Consider the following 26,885-nt stretch of genomic DNA (forward strand, 5'->3'; position numbering starts at 1 on the left):
GTGGCGCCGTTAGAATGTCAAACAGGATCCACTGATGAGATGATTGATAAGATCATCACTGACCCATCAAGGTGAACATAATCAAAGTTAAAGTGTTATTCTGTTTTACCAAAAGCTGCAAAATAATACAGAGCCTGATACTACAGTATCCACTATGGTTGCTCAGATAATAATGTTAAATATAAAGTATAGTCTATATAATAAAATATTAGAGCTCTATATATAATATTATAAATAATAAGGAATATTAGGTATAGCCTACAAATTCAGAACGGAAACGTAACAACCATTATTCTAGCCCTATTAGAATTCTTCATTCGGAAAATAATGTGAATTTACATATTTTCATTCTGTTCCACCAGAAGCGTGTTCATAAGGTCTCCTACCCTCCCCCAAACAGCCTACCTTTGAAGGGATGGATGCTGATGATCTTCAGCGCACGCCTCCTCCAGCTCTTCAATCACTTACGTCACGTGGTGCGTCCCGGGTGGTGGGTGTGGCTTCAGCCATAGGGTTTCATTCATAAATAGTTTTTGCTTTTAAATCAGACTTTAAGTGTTCGGCGAAGGTTTTGGCGCTATTGGCTTCTGCCTAAGTTCCCTCACATGGACCACCTCAATTTTAATTAGGTGAGTGGCATTTCTTTATTTTTTTTTTTACAAATTCACGTTTGTGATGGACATCAAACCTTAGCCTATCGGTTCCACATTAAAATCAGGAGATTTTAGTATTCTATTTAATCGATTACTGCCCGCATGAAGATTTCAAAATCCATCTCACTATTTTCATTGAATACCAGTTTAAATCGGTGATATACAGTCCATGTAGAAAGAATGGAAACAGCTGGCAACGCAAGGGCCGTTTTTCTAAAATTATTTGACATAAATATAATCAAATATACAATAGAATAGAATAGCCTGTATATTATCAGGCACGCACAGAGACGCGTTCTTGCTATAGGAATATACAGTCGATACGCTATTAGCGATCGCTATACTTTTCTGTTGATCAAAACCAATTCATCCCAACGTCATGGACTGTACAAAGGAAATATCAGAAAGAGACGATCAATTCAGATGTTATGTGATCTTTATAACAACAAAGGCAAACAACATAAGGTAACATTTGGGATTCAAAGTATTTTGAAATGTCTATTGCGTAGCAGTTTATGAGGAATGCAGCAGATCCAGGGAGAGAAGAGAAGGCTGATATGAGGTGTAAAAGACTAGTGGAGAATTATCAATAATCATTTTCAGTTTACTACCACCAAAGCAGTCAATTGAGCAGTCACACTGTAAATCATAGACATCATGGATGATTATGCATGTAACAGCATTCAGACAGGTGGTGAACTATAAATAATGAGTGACTTATTTGCATGCATGGTTTTACAGTAGGCTACTTAACATATAGGCAGAATATAAAAGTAACATGCAACAATTTCAACGATTTTACTGAGTTACAGTTCATGTAAGGAAATCAGTCAATTTTAATACATTCTTTAGGCCCTAATCTATGAAACATGACTGGGCAGAGGCACAGCCATGGGTGGGCTTGGGAGGGCATAGGCCCACCTACTTGGGAACCAGGCCCATGTTTGATTGCAGATGCCTTGTTGTTGTTGCTTCCTAAGCAGCTGAGCTTCTGGTCAGAGTCTAGGCAAGCCTATGTTGAGAGGACAAAATAGCCCTGAGGAGGCTGGCCAGCCAGGTGGGTGGGCAGAGGCAGGCTGAGAATGCAGCAAGGGAGCTGAGGAAGATCTGAGCAGGGAGACATCAACATCCAGAGCTGCTGCACACAGCCCTCCATCAGGGTAAGACACTCCGACAGGCAGCTTCAGCACATGTCAGGTGCGTGTGTGTGTGTGCGTGTGTGTGTACACTGTATGCAGTGTGGTCGGAAGCAGTAATGGCTATGATCTGCTGTGTGTGAGGGAACGCATCAGGCCTCAGCTGTTGGACCACCACAGCTATCTCACAGTAATGTGATGAGAGAGAAGAGAGAGAGAGAGAAATTTACATGGATGCTAGGCTGCCTGGCTAATGACTCTTTTACCATTCAGCAGGCACAAGCTAGTTTTGGTTCTGCTCTCATGCCTGGAAATGTTGACATTTATAGTCATTCATGTATGGACAAATATGTGAAGTTACAGTATATGTACATGTATATTGGTATATGTTCTTTACTGTGTTTGTTCAGTTTAAAAGACACTTTTCTAACAGGTTGATAAAGTTGGCCTATGACTGGCTTGCATTATTATGTTTTGCTTTTCTGCATATTCATAAATTATTTTAAAGAGGAACAAGTATCTGCAGATATATTTACAGAAGATATCTGCGATATCAAACAAACATTTCTACCCAGCTGCCTGTGTTCTGACTGCATGTCTGTCAGTGAGGAGAGCAGAACCGGTATCCAAATCTCTGTGGAGTGTTTTGTGGTGTGTTCTGGGAGCTTCCTAACTTCCTGTTGTCTGTTGTCTCAGGGGGACGCTCACGCTCGCCTGGACCATGAGCAATGAGTCTACCGTCTGGATCAACCTCACCGAGAACTCCACCGTAAGTCATTGCCAAGACCCCCTCCTCATCCTCCTTCCGTTGTGTGTGAGCCGTGTGTGCGTGCCTGTGTGTTTGTGTGTGCTCTGCTAAATGCTCGAGGTGACTGTGTTCTCCTTCTATACAGCCTGACTGGCTAATAGAGAGAACATCCTGGTCTGTGCCTGAAATAATTGAATCCCTGATCTAATCTCGAGTTTAATATCCCCTTTTAGAGAATTTACAATCTGACATCAGTGTCAGCGGTCATTAATGCTGGGGTAACATGCATATTACTGAGTGTATGGTACAGTTGTTAATCTTGGTTACTATGTGTCTGTGGTATTAAACAGATGTACATGAGCAGCATACCACTGTAAAACAGCTGTGTACTGCTGCTTCTCTTGAGTGGTTTGCATCTAACAATGCAATGGATCAAAGAAGCTGCAGAAATTAGTTTCTGATTGAACTAGCTAGTTGTTTTGATAGTAGGGCATCAACAGAGCAGATGCCAATGCTCAGCTATGTTAACTTTTAAATTACCCACACACAGCACACACCCTAGGGCCAGAGTGACTTGATGTGCTGTTGGCAAGGTAACATTTTACTATCTGGCCAGTGGAAAAGTTGTTCTGCCTTGGCTGATCCAAAAGCTTTTAGATAGACTACACATAATTATATCGAGTCCAACCTCATTCAGAGTCTGACAGTTTTGATAAACTCTAAACTGTGTCTTTGTCAGACAGCTAGACACCCTAAAATATCCTCCCTTTTGTATTCAGTCAGTTCCAGCCCACCCATCAGAGCATTTTTTTCCTGTCTTAGGTGCAGACAGGTTAATAGCACATGCCCCAATGGATAAATACCTCTGTGGCGTTTATAGATTCATGGTGCACAAACCAGTGGGGGTAAATCAATGGCTTTAAGCTGCATGCTGTAATTGGTAAAGTAATGCCTCTGCCCAGTGGGCTGTTTAGGGAGGCCTTTCTCATAGCATTGTGTGTTTTTCACATCCGAACACTTCCTGACTGAGATGTGGCTTTTTTTGTGATCAGTCTAACCATTCCTGGTCTTACGCAATAGGTAGAAAGAAGTATGTATGGAGTGTAATAATTGCTCTCTAACAAGATAAAGCAATTAAAAGAAAAGCTGTTACAGAGGGAAGTGTAGAGAAGTGCAGTGTTGCTTTTTTCTTCCATTTAGCGCTCCTGCTGCCTTGTCTCACCTGAAAAGCCTGCTCACAAAGGGACCAGGGGAACAGTTAGCCAAGAGGCCCTTCTACAAGTGGCTTCTCTCTGGGCTTTGATGTTCATGGGGAAGATGCATGGCTCTGTGTTTTTTCTCTTCTCTTCCCTCCACACACACACAGTCTTTGTGACTCAGGTTTCCGGCCCCGTCTCCCTCTCAGTAAACCCCCATACCTCTCAGGATCTTATAGCCGTGCACTTATCATCTCAACCCCAGAACAATGAGCACACCTGTGCATACTCTCCCTCCACCCACTCACCGCTAACCACAGTAGCATGACACACAGGCAGGGTATGATCTACCAAACCTCAATCTGAAACAATAGATTGAATAATATATGGAGATTAAATGTAATTGTCTGAAGGGGGGCATGTTTTAAAGTTCCAAGGGTTATTTTCTTTTTTATCCCTGGTTTAACCACCTTGATTAGTTCTATTATATTCCATTCTTCCATCAGTCCTTCACATCCCTACAGCTTTGTCTCTAGTCTCTACAGTTCCTGCTTTCCCTCATCCTCTCTCCCATGTTTTTTCCAGGGGGTCCCATTTGAGCCTGGTAAACAACAGGATGGTTACATCCTACTGCTGGTGCTCCTGTCCATCTTCCTGGGGGGAACACTGGTCCTGCTGTCTGTCCTGCTGATCATCTGCAGACGTTGCTGTGATGGAGACTGCCGCCATGCCAGGTCAGACCACTAGTCCAGTGGTTCCCAACCAGGGGTACTTGGCCTATCCACACGGGGTACTTGAGAAGACTCATGAGACCATAGGCTTAGTGGTAAAATGCACATGAGAGGGTACTCCGGGCAGAGTAAAATTCCGTTGGTGGTACAGTAACCACGGCACTAGTATGCATGGTTTAGTGACTATGCATGTCTATGAGTGAGATGGAGACCATTCAAATCCTGTATGCACACGTGTCCATCCCTCTGACATAAAGAGTGCATGCAGAGATGTAACAATGCATGTTGTAAGTATGGTAAAAAGACTACAGTGCATTCCTTTATTATTGAGTTCTATTGTCTGTCTACAGACCATTGTTGATCTAACATGGAAACATCGTTATATTCATTTGTAAGTTATTTTTAATCGTCTTCATTTAGAAATAGCACCTTTGTTGTTATGTCTGAGAGATACAGACTTCTATTTGTATATGATATGTTTACTCCATTTCCATGCGCCCCTCTTTTCAGTACCCAGCAACAGAGTCAGGCAGTGGCAGGCTGCAGGCTGGCCGGGGTAGAGTAGTGCAGACTGGTACAAATGATGAGTGTAATGAGATTTCATAGCAGCCATCAACGCTGATTCATTTTGCGTCTCACACTGTCATAAGCTCTAGCTGCAGCACACACACACACACACACACACACACACACACACACACACACACACACACACACACACACACACACACACACACACACACACACACACACACACACACACACACACACACACAGACACAGACAGAGAGAGAGGAAATGAAAGCACAGCGCCGGGCAGCCAGAGAAATCCCTCAAGTCATTCTCACACAGATATTATGAACTGGGTGGTTTGAGCCCTGAATGCTGATTGTATATCAGATCTTAAACCACAGGTATGACAAAACATGTATTTGTACTACTCTAATTACGTTGGTAACCAGTTTATAATAGCAATAAGTCATCTGTGTTGCGTCGTACCTAAGAACAGCCCTTAGCCGTAGTATATTGGCCATATACCACACGCCCTCGTGCCTTTTTACTGAAATATCAAATCAAATTTGATTTGTCACATACACATGGTTAGCAGATGTTAATGTGAGTGTAATGAAATGCTTGTGCTTCTAGTTCCGACCATGCAGTAATATCTAACAAGTAATCTAACCTAACAATTTCACTACCTCACTACACACAAGTGTAAAAGAATGAATAAGAATATGTACATAAAAATATATGAATGAGCGTTGGCCGAACGGCACAGGCAAGATGCAGTAGATGCTATAAAGTACAGTATATACATATGGGATGAGTAATGTAGGGTATGTAAACATTATATAAAGTGGCATTGTTTAAAGTGGCTAGTGATACATTTATTACATAAATGTTTTAATTATTAAAGTGGCTAGAGATGAGTCAGTATGTTGGCAGCAGCCACTCAATGTTAGTGATGGCTGTTTAACAGTCTGATGGCCTTGAGATAGAAGCTGTTTTTCAGTCTCTCGGTCCCCGCTTTGATGCACCTGTACTGACCTCGCCTTCTGGATGATAGCGGGGTGAACAGGCAGTGGCTAGGGTGGTTGTTGTCCTGGAGGGCAGGTAGTTTTCCCCCGGTGATACGTTGTGCAGACGTCACTACCCTCTGGAGAGCCTTACAGTTGTGGGCGGAGCAGTTGCCGTACCAGGCAATGATACAGCCAGACAGGATGCTCTCGATTGTGCATCTGTAAAAGTTTGTGTTTTTGGTGACAAGCCAAAAAAAATTCAGCCTCCTGAGGTTCACCATGCTGTCTGTGTGGGTGGACCATTCCAGTTTGTCCGTGATGCGTACGCCGAGGAACTTAAAACTTTCCACCTTCTCCACTACTGTCCCGTCGATGTGGATAGGGGGCTGCTCCCTCTGCTGTTTCCTGAAGTCCGCAATCATCGCCTTTGTTTTGTTGACATTGAGTGTGAGGTTATTTTCCTGACACCACACTCCGAGGGCCCTCACCTGCTCTCTGTAGGCTGTCTCATCGTTGTTGGTAATCAAGCCTACCACTGTAGTGTCGTCTGCAAACTCAATGATTGAGTTGGAGGCGTGCATGGCCATGCAGTCGTGGGTGAACAGGGAGTACAGGAGGGGGCTGAGAACACACCCTTGTGGGGCCCCAGTGTTGAGGATCATCGGGGTGGAGATGTTGTTACCTACCCTCATCACCTGGGGCAGAAAGTCCAGGACCCAGTTGCACAGAGCGGGGTCGCGACCCAGGGTCTCGAGCTTGATGACGAGTTTGGAGGGTACTATGGTGTTAAATGCTGAGCTGTAGTCGATGATCAGCATTCTAATATAGCCTAAAGGAACCACAGACACTCTGACAGAGAAGAGATCTCAGCTGCTCTACTGCTCCAGAATAAGGCTGTGGTGGGAGTCAAAAACACAGTGCATCAGTGAGTTTAGGGCAATTACAGATATAATAGGGAGAATTCCTCCACTTAGAGAAGTTATAACGAAGAGAACTGCATATATTTCATTTGTATCATAGTAGGCATTAATAGAGATCTAATTTGTAATATGTATTAGTCAAAATAATACTCTATATTAGTATTAGAAAGAACCCATAGTATAGAACTGACATCCCATTCTCTACTGAAGAGGTCAAGAGGCCCATTTTCCCTGAAGGCTTCCATGTCACCTGACATGATTTACATGTGCATTGATTATGCTGCTACTAGTCAGATTGACCTTGCTGTGAGAGTATGTTTGTCCTCTCTATGTGCTCCTGTCAGCTCACCTACAGCCTAGGGCTAAGCATATGGCCATATTTCAAATGACACCTTATTCTAGATGTAGGGCACAACTTTTGATGAGACTCTGGTCAGAAGTTGTGTACTACTTACAAAATAGGGTGTGATTTGAGACGTAGCTATAGACTTCAGGGGTAAAGATGTATGTGCATTGATCGGTGCTCCTCTGTGCTGCAGGGCCAGCGATGACCCTGAGAAAACCAACACCAGCTACATGGAGGAGTCTCAGCCAGTACATGGTAAATCAAAAACCCCTGTTCCTCATTTGTCAGCACTTGTAAAAAAGAATGTATAGAAGCTGAATAAAATACTCTTGCTTCAATGCAAATTATTGATTTAAAGTCACAAATGTTTCGGCTTGCCTCCATCAGGGTTTCTTTGTCGTCTCCAGTAAACACCCATGGGCATTGGCCATATTGCCATGTACTGTACTAACCCAAGAACAAAAGGTTCTGTCAAAGTGAAGCCATGCTCCTCTGCTACAGTACGCAGTCATGCCATGTACAGTGCATTCGGAAAGTATTCAGAGCCCTTGACTTTCTCCACATTTTGTTACGTTACAGCCTTATTCTAAAATTCATTCAATTTTTCCCCCTCATCAATCTACACACAATATCCCATAATGATAAAGCAAAAACAGTAAAAAAAAAATGTTTTAATTAAATATCTTATTTACATAAGTATTCAGACCCTTTGCTATGAGACTTGAAATTGAGCTCAGGTGCATCCTGTTTCCATTGATCATCCTTGAGATGTTTCCACAACTTGATTGGAGTCCACATGTGGTATATTCAATTGATTGGACATGATTTGGAAAGGCACATACCTGTCTATATAAGGTCCCACATTTGACAGTGCATGTCAGAGAAAAAAAAGCCATGAGGTCAAAGGAATTGTCTGTAGAGCGCCAAGACAGGATTGAGTCGAGGCACAGATCTGGGGAAGGGTACCAAAAAAATTATGCATCATTGAAGGTCCCCAAGAACACAGTAGCCTCCATCATTCTTAAATGGATGAAGCTTGGAACCACCAAGACTCTTCCTAGAGCTGGCCGCCCCCGGCCTAACTGAGAAATCGGGGGAGAAGGACCTTGGTCAGGGAGGTGACCAAGAACCCAATGGTAACTCTGACAGAGCTCCAGAGTTCCTCTGTGGAGATGGGAGAACCTTCCAGAAGGACAACCATCTCTGCAGCATTCCACCAATGAAGCCTTTATGGTTGAGTGGCCAGACGGAATCCACTCCTCAGGAAAAGGCACATGACAGGCCGCTTGGAGTTTGCCAAAAGGCACCTAAAAGGTCTGATGAAACCAAGATTGAGCTCTTTGGCCTGAATGCCAAGCGTCACGTCTGGAGGAAACCTGGCATCATCCCTACGGTGAAGCATGGTGGCGGCGGCATCATGCTGTGGGGATGTCTTCAGTGGCAGGGACTGGGAACGGAGCAAAGTACAGAGATCCTTGATGAAAACCTTCTTCAGAGCGCTCAGGACCTAAGACAGGGGCGAAGCTTCACCTTCCAACAGGACAATGACCCTAAGCACACAGCCAAGACAGCGCAGAAGTGGCTTCGGGACAAGTCTCTGAATACACTTGAGTGGCCCAGCCAGAGCCCGGACTTGAACCCAATCGAACATCTCTGGAGAGACCTAAAGAATAGCCGTGCAGTGACGCTCCCCATCCAACCTGACAGAGCTTGAGAGTATCTGCAGAAAATAATGGGAGAAACTCCCCAAATTCAGGTATGCCAAGCTTGTAGCGTCATAAATCAAATCAAATTTATTTATATAGCCCTTCGTACATCAGCTGATATATGATAGAAACCCAGCCTAAAACCCCAAACAGCAAGCAATGCAGGTGTAGAAGCACGGTGGCTAGGAAAAACTCCCTAGAAAGGCCAAAACCTAGGAAGAAACCTAGAGAGGAACCAGGCTATGTGGGGTGGCCAGTCCTCTTCTGGCTGTGCCGGGTGGAGATTATAACAGAACATGGCCAAGATGTTCAAATGTTCATAAATGACCAGCATGGTCAAATAATAATAATCACAGGCAGAACAGTTGAAACTGGAGCAGCAGCACGGCCAGGTGGACTGGGGACAGCAAGGAGTCATCATGTCAGGTAGTCCTGAGGCATGGTCCTAGGGCTCAGGTCCTCCGAAAGAGAGAATTTGAGAGGACATACTTAAATTCACACAGGACAACAGATAGGACAGGAGAAGTACTCCAGATATAACAAACTGACCCTAGCCCCCCGAGACACAAACTACTGCAGCATAAATACTGGAGGCTGAGACAGGAGGGGTCAGGAGACACTGTGGCCCCATCCGAGGACACCCCTGGACAGGGCCAAACAGGAAGGATATAACCCCACCCACTTTGCCAAAGCACAGCCCCCACACCACTAGAGGGATATCTTCAACCACCAACTTACCATCCTGAGACAAGGCCGAGTATAGCCCACAAAGATCTCAGCCACGGCACAACCTAAGGGGGGCGCCAACCCAAACAGGAAGATCACATCAGTGACTCAACCCACTCAAGTGACGCACTCCTCCTAGGGACGGTATGAAAGAGCCCTAGTAAGCCAGTGACTCAGCCCCTGTAATAGGGTTAGAGGCAGAGAATCCCAGTGGAAAGAGGGGAACTGGCCAGGCAGAGACAGCAAGGGCGGTTCGTTGCTCCAGAGCCTTTCCGTTCACCTTCCCACTCCTGGGCCAGACTACACTCAATCATATGACCCACTGAAGAGATGAGTCTTCAGTAAAGACTTAAAGGTTGAGACCGAGTTTGCGTCTCTCACATGGGTAGGCAGACCATTCCATAAAAATGGAGCTCTATAGGAGAAAGCCCTGCCTCCAGCTGTTTGCTTAGAAATTCTAGGGACAATTAGGAGGCCTGCGTCTTGTGACCGTAGCGTACGTGTAGGTATGTACGGCAGGACCAAATCAGAGAGATAGGTAGGAGCAAGCCCATGTAATGCTTTGTAGGTTAGCAGTAAAACCTTGAAATCAGCCCTTGCCTTGACAGGAAGCCAGTGTAGGGAGGCTAGCACTGGAGTAATATGATCACATTTTTGGGTTCTAGTCAGGATTCTAGCAGCCGTATTTAGCACTAACTGAAGTTTATTTAGTGCTTTATCCGGGTAGCCGGAAAGTAGAGCATTGCAGTAGTATAACCTAGAAGTGACAAAAGCATGGATTAATTTTTCTGCATCATTTTTGGACAGAAAGTTTCAGATTTTTGCAATGTTACGTAGATAGAAAAAAAGCTGTCCTTGAAACAGTCTTGATATGTTCTTCAAAAGAGAGATCAGGGTCCAGAGTAATGCCGAGGTCCTTCAGTTTTATTTGAGACGGCTGTACAACCATTAAGATTAATTGTCAGATTCAACAGAAGATCTCTTTGTTTCTTGGGACCTAGAACAAGCATCTCTGTTTTGTCCGAGTTTAAAAGTAGAAAGTTTGCCATCCACTTCCTTATTCCTGAAACACATGAAACACATGCTTCTACCCAAGAAGACTTGCGGCTATAATCATTGCCAAAGGTGCTTCAACATAGAACTGAGTAAAGGGTCTGAATACTTATGTAAATGTGATATTTCTTTGTTTTTTATTTTATTTTTGGCTTCATTTGCAGACAACAAAATCAACTGTTTTTGCTTTCTCAGTATGAGATAGTGTGTAGATTGATGATGAGAAAAAAACAATTTAGTTGATTTTAGAATAAGGCTGTAACGTAACAATGTGGGAAAAGTCAAGGGCTCTGAATACTTTCCGAATGCACTGTATATACAGACATTTCAATGTGGTTTATCTGAGGATCTCAGCTCTCTCCTGGGTATGATCATTCGGGAGTACATTTACATTCATTAAGTGAGACAAAGTAATTACCTAAGGCAAGGGACATTTAGTACACAATATCAGATCTGCTTTGTCCTGAATATATTAGAACAAACAAAGTTCTATTTTGAAAAGTGCATGTCATACATATACACATGCACACAACTTAGCATGGTGCTTGCCTGGATCATAGGTTCGATTCTTCCTGAGACCAACCTTCCGCCAGACCCTGACCTCCCTCCCTCTCTCACCCCCCCCCCAGGACAGATCACCATCCGTGTAGACGAGTCAGACTGCCTATCGGCCGCCAGCTCCCACGTGGACATGGAGACAGAGCGCTTCCTGTCCACAGGCACCCACGGTGGCCGCCGAGTCTCTTTCAATGAGGTGGCACTCTTCGACCACGGCAAGAAGGCCCAGGAGAAAGGCCGTAGGTCAGACAGATTCCTCCGCCAGACACCCACTCACTCCCCCGCAGTTGACTACTCTGAATACACTCATATTCTACAATATAATACAACGACGGCCTTAGCAACAAGTTGTTTGTGTGTTTAAAACCCGTGAAAAGATTCGCTCTTACATTAGAAGACATTATGGAGACACTTTGTAAGAGCCATCTGTGTAATACATTATAAAGGCAGTTGGAAGAGCTGTTATGATGCTTTATAATAATAGGGACTGATGTACTGAAAATGCATCATACACACATTATTCATAGAAAGGATTTCCAAAATGCAGACATACTCGCAAAACATAATTGTGCAGTGTAGCCTACTTTCACAATGTATTATGTATGATCCAATGACTGAATATATGAATGGACAAAGCCATCGATCACATGACACCATTCATTCCTATGTGAAGCCTCAATAGCGCATTGAAACCAAATGTCGTTTATGATGGCTTCTCAGGGAGACATAAAATCAGAGAGGAAGAAGTGAAGCGAGAGGTTTAAGCCCAAAATCTGTCCACGAAAATAAGCCCACGAAGTTTAGATTTTTTTTGTGTCGAATTTGGTCAACAAAAAATGCAATTGCTAATTTGCATGTAGAATTATTTTTTTTTTTTTGAATTTTACCCCTTTTTCTCCCCAATTTCGTGGTATCCAATTGTTGTAGTAGCTACTATCTTGTCTCATCGCTACAACTCCCGTACGGGCTCGGGAGAGATGAAGGTTGAAAGTCATGCGTCCTCCGATACACAACCCAACCAGCCGCACTGCTTCTTAACACAGCGCGCATCCAACCCGGAAGCCAGCCGCAACAATGTGTCGGAGGATACACCGTGCACCTGGCAACCTTGGTTAGCGTGCACTGCGCCCGGCCCGCCGCAGGAGTTGCTGGTGCGGGCGATGAGACAATACAATCCAACTGTGTGTAATCAAGTCTCCGTATAAATGCACCTGCACTGTGATAGTCTCAGAGGTCCGTTAAAAGCGCAGAGAGCATCATGAAGAACTAGGAACACACCAGGCAGGTCCGAGATACTGTTGTGAAGAAGTTTAAAGCCGGATTTGGATACAAAAAGATTTCCCAAGCTTTAAACATCCCAAGGAGCACTGTGCAAGCGATAATATTGAAATGGAAGGAGTATCAGACCACTGCAAATCTACCAAGACCTGTCCATCCGTCTAAACTTTCAGCTCAAGACTGATCAGAGATGCAGCCAAGAGGCCCATGATCACTCTGGATGAACTGCAGAGATCTACAGCTGAGGTGGGAGACTCTGTCCATAGGACAACAATCTTGCACAAATCTGGCCTTTATGGAAGAGTGGCAAGAAGAAAGCAATTTCTTAAAGATATCCATAAAAAGTGTTGTTTAAAGTTTGCCACAAGCCACCTGGGAGACACACCAAACATGTGGAAGAAGGTGCTCTGGTCAGATGAAACCAAAATTGAACTTTTTGGCAACAATGCAAAACGTTATGTTTTGCGTAAAAGCAACACAGCTCATCACCCTGAACACAACATCCCCACTGTCAAACATGGTGGTGGCAGCATCATGGTTTGGGCCTGCTTTTCTTCAGCAGGGACAGGGAAGATGGTTAAAATTGATGGGAATATCCAATAAATGTCGTTCCACTTCATGATTGTGTCCCACTTGTTGTTGATTCTTCACAAAAAAATACAGTTTTATATCTTTATGTTTGAAGCCTGAAATGTGGCAAAAGGTCGCAAAGTTCAAGGGGGCCGAATACTTTCGCAAGGCACTGTAATTGACAATCTTTGATAACGTGCAGTTTGAGCTACTCTAGGAAGTGACGTTGCAGGCTAGCACAGTGCTACCCCCTCTCAATGAGTAAATCAAGTTGAAGGGCGACCGGAGTACTACAGGCTGCCATTAGCAAATAAATTATCCTTATTACTTCCTCTTTGTGCAATTTTTTTTATTTTTTTATTAATTGGTTTAAGGACATACGCTACATGACCAGAAGTATGTGGACACCTGCTCGTTAAACATCTCATTCCACAATTATGGGCATTAATATGGAGTTGGTCCCCCCTTTGCCTCCACTCTTCTGGGAAGGCTTCCCACTAAATGTTCTAACATTGCTGTGCGGACTTGCTTCCAGTCAGCCACGAGCATTAGTAAGTTTGGGCTCTGATGTTGGGCAATTAAGCCTGGCTCGCAGTCGGCATTCCAATTCATCCCAAAGGTGTTCGATGGAGTTGAGGTCAGGGCTCTGTGCAGGCCAGTCAAATTCTTCCATACCGATCTCAAGAAACCATTTTTTTTTTTATGGATCTCGCTTTGTGCACAGGGGGCATAGTCATGCTTAAACTGGAAAGGGCCTTCCTCAAACTGTTGCGACAAAGTTGGAAGCACAGAATTGTCTAGAATGTCATTGTATGCTGTAGCGTTAAGATTTCCCTTCACTGGAACTATGGGGCCTAGCCCGAACCATGAAAAACAGCCCCAGACCATTATTCCTCCTCCACCAAATTTTACAGTTGGCACTATGCATTCGGGCAGGTAGCGTTCTCCTGGCATCCGCCAATCCCAGATTTGTCCATCGGACTGCCAGATGGTGAAGCGTGATTCATCACTCTAGTGAACGTGTTTCCACTGCTCCAGAGTCCAATGGCGGCAAGCTTTACACCACTCCAACCGATGCTTGACATTGTGCATGGTGATCTTAGGATTGTGTGCGGCTGCTCGGCCATGGAAACCCATTTCACGGAGCTTGCAATGAACAGTTCTTGTGCTGACGTTGCTTCCAGAGACAGTTTCAAATCGCTAGTGACTGCTGCAACCGAGGACAGACGATTTTTACACACTTCAGCACTCGTCTGTCCCGTTCTGTGAGCTTGTGTGGCCTACCACTTTGCGTCTGAGCCGTTGTTGCTCAATAACAGCACTTACAGTTGACCGGGGTAGCTCTAGCATGGCAGAAATTTTAGGAACTGACTTGTTGGAAAGGTGGCATCCTATGACGGTGATATATTGAAAGTCACTGAGCTCTTCAGTAAGGCCAATGTTTGCTATGGAGATTGCATGGCCGTGTGCTCGATTTTATACACCTGTCAGCAACCGATGTGGCTGAAATAGCCAAATCCACTAATTTGAACGTGTGTCCGAGGTCGACCGATTAATCGGAATGGCTGATTAACTAGGGCCGATTTCAAGTTTTCATAACAATCAGAAATCGGTATTTTTGGACGCGGATTTGGCAGATGTATTTTTTTTACACCTTTATTTAACTAGGCAAGTCAGTTAAGAACACATTCTTATTTTCAATGACTGCCTAGGTACAGTGGGTTAACTGCCTTGTTCAGGGGCAGAACGACAGATCTTTACCATATCAGCTCGGGGATTCAATCTTGCAAGTTTACAGTTAACCAATCCAACGCTCTAACCACCTGCCTCACGAGGAGCCTGCCTGTTACGCAAATGCAGTAAGAAGCCAAGGGAAGTTGCTAGCTAGCATTAAACTTATCTTTATAAAAAACAATCAATCAATCAATCATGATCACTAGTTAACTACACATGGTTGATGATATTATTAGTTTATCTAGCGTGTCCTGCGTTGCATATAATCGATGCGGTGCACATTCGCGAAAAGGGACTGGCGTTGCTCCAACGTGTACCTAACCTTAAAATCAATACACAGAAGTATATATTTTTAAATCCTCATATTTAGCTAAAAGAAATCCAGGTTAGCAGGGAAAAATTAACCAGGTGAAATTGTGTCACTTCTCTTGCGTTCATTGCACGCAGAGTCAGGGTATATGCAACAGTTTGGGCCGCCTGGCTCGTTGCGAACTAATTTGCCAGAATTTTACGTAATTATGACATAACATTGAAGGTTGTGCAATGTAACAGGAATATGTAGACTGAGGGATGCCACTCGTTAGATAAAATAAGGAACGGTTCTGTATTTCACTGAAAGAATAAACATTTTGTTTTTGAGATGATAGTTTCCGGATTCGACCATATTAATGACTTAAGGCTCGTATTTCTGTGTGTTATTATGTTTTAACTAAGTCTATGATTTGATAGAGCAGTCTGACTGAGCAATGGTAGGCAGCAGCAGGCTCGTAAGCATTCATTCAAACAGCACTTTCATGCGTTTTGCCAGCAGCTCTTACCTGTGCTTCAAGCATGACTTCAAGCCTATCAACTCCCGAGATTAGGCTGGTGTAACCGATGTGAAATGGCAAGCTCGCTCTGAGACATGAAGTGGTTGTTCCCCTTGCTCTGCATGGGTAACGCTGCTTCGAGGGTGGCTGTTGTCGATGTGTTCCGGGTTCGAGCCCAGGTAGGAGCGAGGAGAGGGACGGAAGCTATACTGTTACATTGGCAATACTAAAGTGCCTATAAGAACATCCAATAGTCAAAGGTATACGAAATACAGATCATATAGAGATAAATAGTCCTATAATTCCTATAATAATTACAACCTAAAACTTCTTACCTGGGAATATTGAAGACTCATGTTAAAAGGAACCACCAGCATTCATATGTTCTCATGTTCTGAGCAAGAAACTTAAACGTTAGCTTTCTTACATGGCACATATTGCACTTTTACTTTTTTCTTTTGCATTATTTAAACCCAACTGAACATGTTTCATTATTTATTTGAGGCTAACTTGATTTTATTGATGTATTATATTAAGTTAAAATAAGTGTTCATTCAGTATTGTTGTAATTGTCATTATTACAAATAAATAAATAAAATCGTCCGATTAATCGGTATCGGCTTTTTTTGGTCCTCCAATAATCGGTATCGGCGTTGAAAAATCATAATCGGTCGACCTCTAGTTCACATACTTGTGTATGTAGTTTATATCTGTTTTTTTTTTTTTAATCAATTATTGGTACCATGATTGTCTTTGAATGTTTTTTTATTTACACAAACATTGACTATGAAGATTGCCATTTTTCCATTCACTATAATGGAGGATCCTGTTTTCTGCTAACCATGCCTTCGGTACCTAGGTCGGCCTTGAACTTCCGTGGCTTCATTGAGAAGAGGCAGTCCTTCTCCACTCATGCTCTCTCTCTCTCTCTCTCTCTCTCTCTCTCTCTCTCTCTCTCTCTCTCTCTCTCTCTCTCTCTCTCTCTCTCTCTCTCTCTCTCTCTCTCTCTCTCTCTCTCTCTCTCTCTCTCTCTCTCTCTCTCTCTCTCTCTCTCTCTCTGACCTAATTCTTTGTTTGAGCCCCACCTCATTCTGATATGCAAATGTGGTTGAGACAAACTCTGTAGGGCAAAATACACAATACAGCTGAGCCTTGAGTTTGAAGTGAGAATTCCTCAGTGTGTTCCTGCCCAGTACTAAAAGGCTTGATCCAACAAATGAAACACTTGATGATTAGTGAAATCAGGTGTAGTGATAGTTGAGAAGAAAAGCCTTCACTCCCTGCAGGTCCCAAGGAGTAAGAGAATAATATTCCTTGAAATCAGCACTTCTATTGTGTCAGCCTCCAACTCTCTGAACTGTTTGTTATGTTTCTCAACCCCTTTCCACCTCAGATTTACGTTGACTGAGGGTGACTTCCACCACCTGAAGAATGCGCGGCTCACACATCTCCACATCCCACCACTGGCCCTCAAGATCGTCACCATCCACGAGTGTGAGTCATCTGAGAACAGCATCGCCATGACGACCTGCCCCGCCGCCAAGTCCAGCCTCTCCATCTTCCAGGTGACAGCCGGTCTACTGTGCTGCTATTAGCAATGATACATCATTAGTCATGACTGGGCCCATTAGGTCATCCATCAATGTGGGGCCCACAACATGTATCAAGCCTATCAAATGCAGCCCATGGATAATTCTGCTTCCTCATTCCAATGGGCCATATACATTGATTTTGCAATTGTCTGAGGTTTCTCAGTCATTTTGCGATGGACTTGCTTCAACTTGATTTGTCACTAGCTAGTAGGCCAACGACCTCTCCCAGTACCGATGTAGAATTCAGTCTGTGTATCTGTATCCTCCTTGTATCCTGCCTTGATGGTGTGTATTCTGTGTATGTGTATGTGCATGTGTTGCGCGTATGTTTGCATTTGTGTGTGTTTGTGTGTGTAGCCGCCTTTGTGTGCCCGACGGCCACTGTGTCCCCTGCCCCAGACAGCATTGACCAGTCTCAGTGTCAGCCCCAGTTCAGCCCTCCCTGGGGACACCCTTAACTCGGTGGTGGACACCAGCTTCAGTGAGAGTCCCTTGGCACCGGGTCCCAAGGAGCCCAGCACCAGCAGCGTGAGTCACTTACCCCTATCTGTCAATCAACCCAACAATCAACCATTCACATTTAAAATTAGGTGTAATATTGAACACTACGTTAAGGGACTCGGTTAATTATTCATCATCACATACAAAGTGTCTACCTACATATGACAGGCTGAATGACAGCGTTGTTGGGTTGAATCTAAACCTTTATGTTTTAATTAACATTTTACTATGGAATACAGTTAGCCACTAATCATGTGTATGATGGGTCTGAATAGAGTATCATTTTTATTTTATTAATTTCTTGGATCAGCTTTGAAATGTGCATATAAAATTGGAGTTAGATCATTTAAATAGAGATTTGACATGATTGCAAATATACAAATGTGTTGCACACACAGTAGCACACACTAAGCTTGAGTGAACATTGAAGCCAAGAGGTTATTATGAAGCCTCTGATGTGTGAGAGGAGAAGTAAGGAGTGTGCATCCACAGTGTCCCTAGTCTCTCTGTCTTAATGACAAGAGTGGTGGAGGATGATGGATAAATAAGGGAGAGCCTCCGGAACAGCCTTGTCAGGGGAGATTACAGACACCGCTGCTCTCCACATTTGCTCATCGTTCCTGGCTGCTCACCGGCCCCGCTCTCCCTCTCCGTGGTAGATGGGAGAAAGTTAACAGTTGCATGGAAAATTGTATAATTTTTAACCTCGGGAGGAAGGAGAGAGAGAGATTAAAATCACATTTATATCAACTTCCATTTGTCCTTAGAGTATCTGTCATATTTTATTGTTGTCCACACAATATGGACAACTCCCTTTTATATCCCCTCCCTCTCTCTCCCCCAGATTGAGGTGATGGCGTCTGGCTCCAGGAATGGGGGAAGTCCGTCTTTGAGTGAAGGGGCGTCGGTGACGTCTGTGACAGGTGCATCTCCTGGCGCAGGGGTGGGGCAGGGCCCGGTGCTGCAGTTCTTCACCAAGCTGAGGCGCCACGCCAGCCTGGAGGGAGCCAGCCCATACTTCAAGATCAAGAAGTGGAAGCTAGACAGCAGCCAGCGGGCCTCCAGTCTGGACACCAGAGGTACAGGACAATTGGCTTTTAATATCTATTATTATGTTATGATGATATGCTTATGTACAGATTGATGGAGCATCAGCTTGGATTTACATGATCGTTTGTTTTTTGGATTTAGTGTACAAATTCTATTTCTATCTGGGCCTGGTTTAACAAAAGCATCTTAAGGCTAAGTTCATCATTAGAACCACAATGAACTTAGCCTTAAGATGCTTTTGGGAAACCGGCTCCTGTTCCCTTGTGGAAAAAGACAATGCCTCTTAAGAATGAGGTCCCACTTTCAGAGGCTTCACCGGACTGGCAAGGTGCATAGTGCACAATAACACACCAACATGTACACAGGGCTCTCACACTGTGCTCACACTCTAACAGATGGATTTATGACGTAGGGCTCTTCTCTTCCAAGGCATTGTGAGTCTAACTGAAGCCACCCCACAGATCCCCTCATACACAAACACACATACCACTCCCTTTCCCGCTTCCCCTATACTCAGGGAACAACAGAGCACACAGGACTAACACCCCTAAAATATCTCAAAGCCTGCTGGGATCTCTTCATGACATCATTGTGACACATATGTCACCTCCAGATCCATTGTTTATGCTGTCTTCAGATATGCTGAACATTCACTATGGTGAACGTTTGTGCCAACGTCATTTTCCATCCCATGTCCCCCTGTACCCTCGGACTAATGTCTAAGGTCCTCTGTCTCTGTGTGTCAGGGTCCCCTAAGAGGAGGCAGTTCCAGCGGCAGCGCGCTGCCAGCGAGAGCATGGACCAGGAGGATAGCGACGCCCACCACATTGACCTCATCCAGTACATTGCCAGGACCCAGGATGCCACCTATCACCCCTGCCGCCCCTCTGCCTCGGCCTGCCTCCTGCCCCACTCCTCCCCCTCCACGCCACCACCCTCCCTCGGCAGGTATCTTTAATTCCCTCGCCATCCTTCCACCCCACTGCTTTGCCTCCGTCATCACTACGGTAGATAGTGCCTCTCTCCTTAACGGTAGAATTCGTCACAGTTGCCTCTAGATACTGATAGGTCAGTTTTGCATATTTTTTCCTGTTAAGGTCAGGATTTGGGGAGAGTAAGCTGATCCTTGATCTGTGCCTACTGGCAACTTTTACCCACAGCTGCTTAACAAGCTAGCCCATTCCATCGCTGATGCAGAGTGATGTCATGGACAGGAATAGTTGTCAGGGTCAATGACTACGTTTCAACTCATAAAAGACACACCCTCGTCCGCTTACCCTCACTTATGCCCTTGGGGGAATCCCCACGGCCATATTTGTTGTCGGTCCAAATGATTAGCCAAACAAGGGAAGTTTGCAACGTAAGGCCCTCAGCCCTCGTTTTTAATGGAGTTTGCGAATGTACAATTACGTTCACTTTGGGGCCTGAAACGCCTCATAATTCAATTTGCGATGATTGTACATCCTCTAAGAAAAGTCAGTCAAAACTTAAAACCTTAACGTCAATATGGAGTCAACATACAAGTGTAGGTAAAAACAAATGTAAATAAGTTCAATTGTGCTACTAATGCACATGACGGCACAAACACGTCTCGTAAAAGTAATGATGTTTTGTTTGGTTAGCTTTCGGAAATTGTACGAATAAAACATTTTCCTCCTAAATAACCGTGACCAGTAAGATCACAATGTATGGAAATTCAACACATTTGCAAAGCACATGACATTGGTGCATTGCAATTCAGTGGTTCGTGGAAAACATGCTAATACCATTTCAAGTCATGGTGACCACTTGTAATCATAGCGGCTGCAAACATCAGACATCAGATGTGTGTATGGGCATCATGAGAGTGCTTTGTGACTGACTCTTGTACTGTGTGTGTGTGTGTGTGTGTGCGCGTGCGTGCGCCTGTCTTCGTATTTGTGTGTGTCACCACAGGTTAGAGGTGGAGGTGGTGGTGGAACCCAGCTGCAGCAGGGGCCAGGGGCTGGAGGTGATCGGCTTGTCCCCGGAGCCCCAGGACGAGGCAGCGAGCCTGGGGGACTGTAGACCGGAAAACTCGGCATCAGACCACCAGGCCCTGTACAGAGACATCTGGACACTCCGGGCCTCCCTGGAGCAGTATGGCTCCTCAGACCAGATCAACAACAATGACAGGGACTCTGTCCGCAGCGATGCTGACAGTGTCTGCTCTCTGAGGGGGCAGACCAAGAGGGGGGGGCTAACCAGTTACCTCTCCCAGGACATCGGGGATGGGCCCGAGGGGGATGTGGAGCTGCCCATGGATGAAGGGATGGGAGAGAAGGAGAAAGGGGGGAAGCATGACAGTGTGGAGTCAGAGAGGGGCAGTGACGGGGAGTCAGGGAACCGTAAGTTAATGCAGATGGACAGTGGCTATACATCTATAGAGGCTCCATCACGGGCGCCGGAGGAGCTGAGACTGTTTGGCAGTAGTGGCAGCAGTGGCAGTATAGACAGGACGGCCCTGGAGAAGAGACACTACTTCACCAGTGCAGGGGGCACTGGCACAGTGGTTGAGAGCTTTGAGGCCCGCATCTTCGAGGAAGAGCCAGACGAGGAGACGCCGGCGGGTGCAATGGGCGGCATGACCATAGAAACGGCCAGGTCTCCCCTGGGCTGGTCTCCGTACGGTCAGATGTTCACCCCGCGAGAGGCGCAGCCGCAGCCGCACCCCCAACCCCCCTTATCAATTCACCACCGTGACTACAGCATCGACGAGAAGACGGACGCGCTCTTCCACGAGTTCCTCCGCCACGACCCCCAGTTTGACCAGCAGGAGACGCCGAAGAAACATCGGTCGCGCATCCACCTCCGCAAGCAGTGGCAGCGCCACAAGCAGTACAGTGACCCAGGCGTTCGCTACCAGTACCACTCCTTTGAGAGGCAGCGGACCCCCCTGCGACGTGGCGATAGCGTCAACTACCCGCTGGACACAGGCTACCACAGCACGCTTCCACGCATCATCAGTGCGCCTGACGAGGAGGCCAGCGAGGGGACCCCCAGCACCCCCCTGACGCCCAAGGCTGAGGCGGTGGTGGCGGGAGGGGCAGAAGGTGCCGAGGTACAGGAAGGAGACAGGAGAGAGAGTCCCAGCAGTAGCTGTGGCAGTAGCACCGTGACCATCACAGACGACAAAGGGATGGCGTCCTGTTCCCCTCCCCCTCCCCCGGAGAGAGAGGGTCTGCTATGGGAGCAGCCCGACCCCCAGGAGGACACTACGCAGGCAGAACACCCCCCTGAGCCACCTGACGAGCCCCCCCAGCCCCCTGTCAAGGGCTACGGCCCACAGACCATCACAGCCGAGCTGACGGACAAGCTGAGCGCCACCCTGGACGAGCGGCTGTACACGGGCCTGCGACGGACAAAGGACCCGGCGGCGGTAACTGAGTGTGTGGTGACAGTCACTCACGCCTCCCCCGACCACAGCCCAGTGTAGCATGTCTCCAGTCCTCCTCCACTCCTCCCTGATCTTTGTGTTTGATTTGATTTCAGTCTGCGCCAGGTAACTGCGATGACTCTGTATCTGTCTGAATTAGCATGTTCCAGACCCGTAACATGAAAACAGGCTACACTATACAGTGTCATGTAGGCTAGCTGAAGAATCCACCCCTAGATAGTGTCTACAGTACCGTGGTGTCTCTGACTGCTATGATTCCTTTCTCCTCTGAGAGAAGTGACGATGTTAAAGGGAAACACCACTCAAACTATCCTTTGGTATTTTTTTTCATTAGTCCACTGTTGATACAGTACCAAAATGTTTTGCATGTCAGCCGTCCGGTTTCCAAGATATTGGACTTTCAAAAAGCAAAGTGTCACCGGCCAAGATGACGCTTTGCTTCTTGAAAGGCCAATAACATTTTGGGACTGTATCAACAGCCGATTAATGAAAAGAAAGTAGAATAACTGTGGATTTTCCCTTTAAGAGCCAGTATGCCCTCTGAACTAGTCTATCCACTGTGAAACCAGGTGCTATTAAACATCTAAAGATCTGGATACAAAGTTTATCTGGGCCCTTTAGGCCAGTCCTGGCTGAATATCAAAATAGGTTTATCTATGTTTACATCACTTCATCACTTCATTTCTTAAATATGGCTCTGGATTTCTGTTGTCTTTGGCCATTGACATATATCAAATTCTTTCCATGTGGCATTTTGACTCTTGAAGTCGTCATAATTGTTTTACAAATAATTAGGTCTCCCTGATATTTTTTCGAAGCCAAATTTGACATTGTCCACATGTTTCTCGGGACATATGAATATAGTAATCTACTACTTCAGTACCGTATTGGTCATTAATTGAAGCAATCCTGTAAATTGTAATGTATGATTGAATGTTTTTGGACAGATTTCTGTTGAATCTTGATGTACTTGAATCAGAATCTATGGTACTAGGAACAGAAAACAGTCGACCATAGATTTGATGATGAAGATGAATTGTTTCTCATACGCTGTCATTAAATGGATATGACGAGGGCCGAGGTTCTCCTAATTTGGACACTGACTATATTACAGCATTTATATAATTACAGCCTCATCATGTCCACTCTGGATCAGAGCATTATCCTTCGTCAAATGTCCTTGTCGCTGAATGTCTGGACTCATGTTTCTATTCAAAGATGTTCTTAAAGGGGAAAATTGCTTTCCAGAAAAGTTCTGGTTGTTAGGACATGTTGTTCAATACCGTTGTATTTATTGTTGACAGATTTGATTTAAATGTGTCTATGCTCGTCTTATATTTCTTCTGCTTGTGACAATAAGTGGCTTACAGGAGGCCAGGGTGAGAGTTAAATTCCAGGCTTTTGCCTAATTTCTGTGCCAGAAAAACCCTGTCTGCAAATAAAGGGATCGCAATAGTGTTACTGACAACTCTGTTAGGCGCACATATCAAAGGCAGGCTCCTTTGCCCCCCCCCAACAGTGTTGGTCAGTGCAGGTCTATAGCTGTAACAGTTTAAATTAAGGCTTTGAATGGGGCCAATGTTGCTCTCGCAGACATTTGCGTTCATTGAATTTCTTCATACTTTCTCGTGCATGGATTCACCGAACAGGCTTTTTTTGTTTGCTTATATTCTTTTGTTTCCCCCTCCTCCTGTGAAAGTAGACAACGCAGCAGCGATCCCCCTGGGCTATAAGGACTGCACTTCCAAACCAGAACAAATTCCACATTTTCTCCTCTGACTTCCTCTGTGTAGACTTTGCCACCCAATGCTGCCATTCAAGTATAACCACATTATCAGATTATGTTTTATGGGCCAAAAGAAGGCAAGGAATGGCATGCCCATTCCAGAAGTACCTTGGAAACTATTTTGCACTTAGCTGTGTAATGGCTGGGAGTGTGCTGCATCTCCCACATGCTACAGTCAGCAGCTCCGGCTCCCAGCTCTCTGACCCAAACTGTAAAAATAATCCTGTTGTTTTTACGGTAACTTACTGGCAGCCAGTTACCTGTAAGTTACTGTAATAAAAGGTACTGTATGTTACCATAAATTCAAAATAAACTTTGGTTTAACAGTACATTACTGTAAACTTTATCCCCAGTTTCCTCAGAAGCTAGTTATTGCTTTACGTTTAGAGGAAAGTGCTGCAGGAAAAGGTGCTGAATATGGTCTCTGGCTGAGGGTATAACACAATTAAGATTAAGATCACTTTATTGGTCAATTGGTCACAAGGTCCAACCAAAATGTGACTTCTGCTTTATCCCAACCCCCCCGAAAGACACACATACAGATAATTGCAAAATGATGGATTCAATGTATATTGAAAGCAGATGCTTCCACACAGGTGTGGTTTCTGAGTTAAACGATTAACATCCAAGCATGCGTAGGGTCATTTATCAGACTTGCCTAGTTAAATAACAATTTAAAATAAATAAATGTATAAAAGTGCTGGGGAGGCCATTATTTTGGCTACCATGGAATCGCTCCCATAGAATGACAATGCCCCCATCCACAGGGCACGAGTGGTGACTGAATGGTTTGATGAGCAGGAAAACGATGTGAACCATTTGCCATGGCCGTCTCAGTCACTAGATCTCAACCCAATTTAACTCTTACAGTATGGGAGATTCTGGAGCGGCGCGGGAGACAGTGTTTTCCACCACCATCAACAAAACACCAAATGATGGACTTTCTCATGGAAGAATGATGTGGCATCCCTCCAAGAGTTCCAGACCCTTGTAGAATCTATGACAAGGTGCATTGAAGCTGTTCTGCCTCATGGTGGCCCAACACCTTATTAAGACACTTTATGTTGGTGTTTCCTATATTTTGGCAGTTACCTGTACACACACACATACATATATATATATATATATATATATATATATATATATATATATACACACACACAGGTTGGAGCAGGGGGCTGCCACACTGGGCACCTGTGGAGCAGATGTGGGGGAGTTAAGTCCCTTGATCAAGGGCACAACAACAGGCAATGGCATCTAGGATTTGATATTAGCAACCCTCCGGATGCCAGCTCCAGTCCTGACAGATTTTTCCCAGCAGACCTGGGACTCAAACTGGCAACCCTCCGGATGCTGGCTCGCCTCTCTAACTGCTAGGCTACCTGCCATTGCAATAAAGATAGGCGTTTCTGTAATTGGGAAAGAGGGAGATATTTCTAGCTGTCATTTCCCTATGTTTGGGTGTGATTGTGCTACTTCACAGCCCTGGGGAATCAGATCTGTTTCCTCTAACATGGAGATCAGGCAGCTCCTTGTTATAGCAGAGTGGACTCACAGGCAGAAGGCACCTTTTCCCTCATTAGACAAAGAATGGTCAAGATGAAAGGTGGTGAGAGGGCTTGAATTTGTCTTCTAGCGTGGAGAGGCTAGTGATATCCTTCCTTTCTGTCTCCTTCACTTAGCCCACACATCAGTGCACATTACGTCACCATGGGAAACCCAGGGGCTTCACATGTTTCAGCACCATTTTGTGTTATTACCAGGTGCCTTTATGGAGGTGTTGGAACATCATCAAGGAAGGAAAAAGACCGATCTTTCAGCCAGTCATCTTAGGAACAAACAAGATCAGATGCCTTTGAGGTTACTGGTTACTTAACATTTTCTGATTATTGTCAGAAATTAGAGGAATAGTGCATCATTTCTGCCATTTAGTTGAATTGATGGAAGAAAGGGGGTGATAACACCAACTTAATGAAAAAGACTAGAGGGGCGAACAAATTAGTACATTTGTACAAAAAGTTACTTTGTTGTGAGATACAAGCACAATGTTGGAGGAGCTAATGTAGTCTATGTCTTTTATTCGGTGTAGACGTAACTGGGGACACTGGTCATATACTTTTTGTATACGAACAAGTAGCCTGTCCAATGCATTGATGCATTACGGTGCATAGGTTTGCATGACAATTAATAATTTTAATACGTATCTCCATGTTTCTCAGAACTACTGTACCAAATGATTCCATGGTTGTTGGTTGACACTTTTGAGGCAGAACATAGACATTTAAATCAGCACTGGTACTTCTAGAGGTTTTGTATTCTATGACATGTACCTTTGTTTAGGAGTCATGCAATGCTAAATGATATGCTATGATTGTGAGATTTATTTCCATGAAAGAAAAACATATATATTTCTGTATTCCTGCTTGTTAGTTATTACTGCTCAATTTCTCAAAGAACTAGTTCAAAAAAGTAGAGCTTTATAAACAACTTAGCCTTTGTTGACCCCTACCTATTTGAGCCTTGAGGGACCAAACAATTGAAAATGTTATTTTGGGGTTTTCCAATCAGTAAATAAATGAATGAAGCATTAATGATTGTGGTTTGTCTCATTTCAACCTTTAATAGTACTCAGAGGAAAAAGAGGAGGAGGACGAGAAGAGGAGAAAGGCACGGTGACTACAAGTATTTCCTCCAACCTCCCTCACTTCTCTCTCCCATCTTTCCTTCCCACTCCAGTGTGTTGTTCCCTCCAGGTGTTGAGGGTCGACACATGTTGTTACGTTACAGACTTATTCTAAAATGGATTAAATTATCATGTTCTCATCAATCTACACACAATACCCCACAATAACAAAGA

At 44.6% G+C, this 26,885-nt stretch overlaps 1 protein-coding gene across 2 annotated transcripts; it reads left to right on the forward strand.

The window, feature by feature from the left end:
* Positions 1-473: 473 nt before the first annotated feature.
* LOC110507802 (voltage-dependent calcium channel beta subunit-associated regulatory protein) lies at positions 474-26,619 on the forward strand. Of its 2 annotated transcripts, none has more exons than XM_021588109.3 (11): positions 474-629; positions 1,637-1,813; positions 2,486-2,558; positions 4,319-4,467; positions 7,444-7,505; positions 11,365-11,536; positions 17,078-17,249; positions 17,634-17,804; positions 18,622-18,856; positions 19,574-19,775; positions 20,763-26,619. In XM_021588109.3, exons 3-11 carry the CDS (start codon positions 2,511-2,513, stop codon positions 22,279-22,281), a joined length of 2,730 nt encoding a protein of 909 aa, XP_021443784.2. In that variant the 5' UTR covers positions 474-629; positions 1,637-1,813; positions 2,486-2,510; the 3' UTR covers positions 22,282-26,619. The 2 variants fall into 2 exon arrangements, with proteins under 2 accessions (XP_021443784.2, XP_090062963.1); XM_090206837.1 differs by having other exon boundaries at positions 483-629; positions 1,653-1,813.
* Positions 26,620-26,885: the final 266 nt, after the last annotated feature.

Source organism: Oncorhynchus mykiss, chromosome 1, assembly GCF_057628025.1.
Source record: "Oncorhynchus mykiss isolate SJ-2025 chromosome 1, ASM5762802v1, whole genome shotgun sequence".
NCBI classification, from domain to species: Eukaryota; Metazoa; Chordata; class Actinopteri; order Salmoniformes; family Salmonidae; genus Oncorhynchus; species Oncorhynchus mykiss.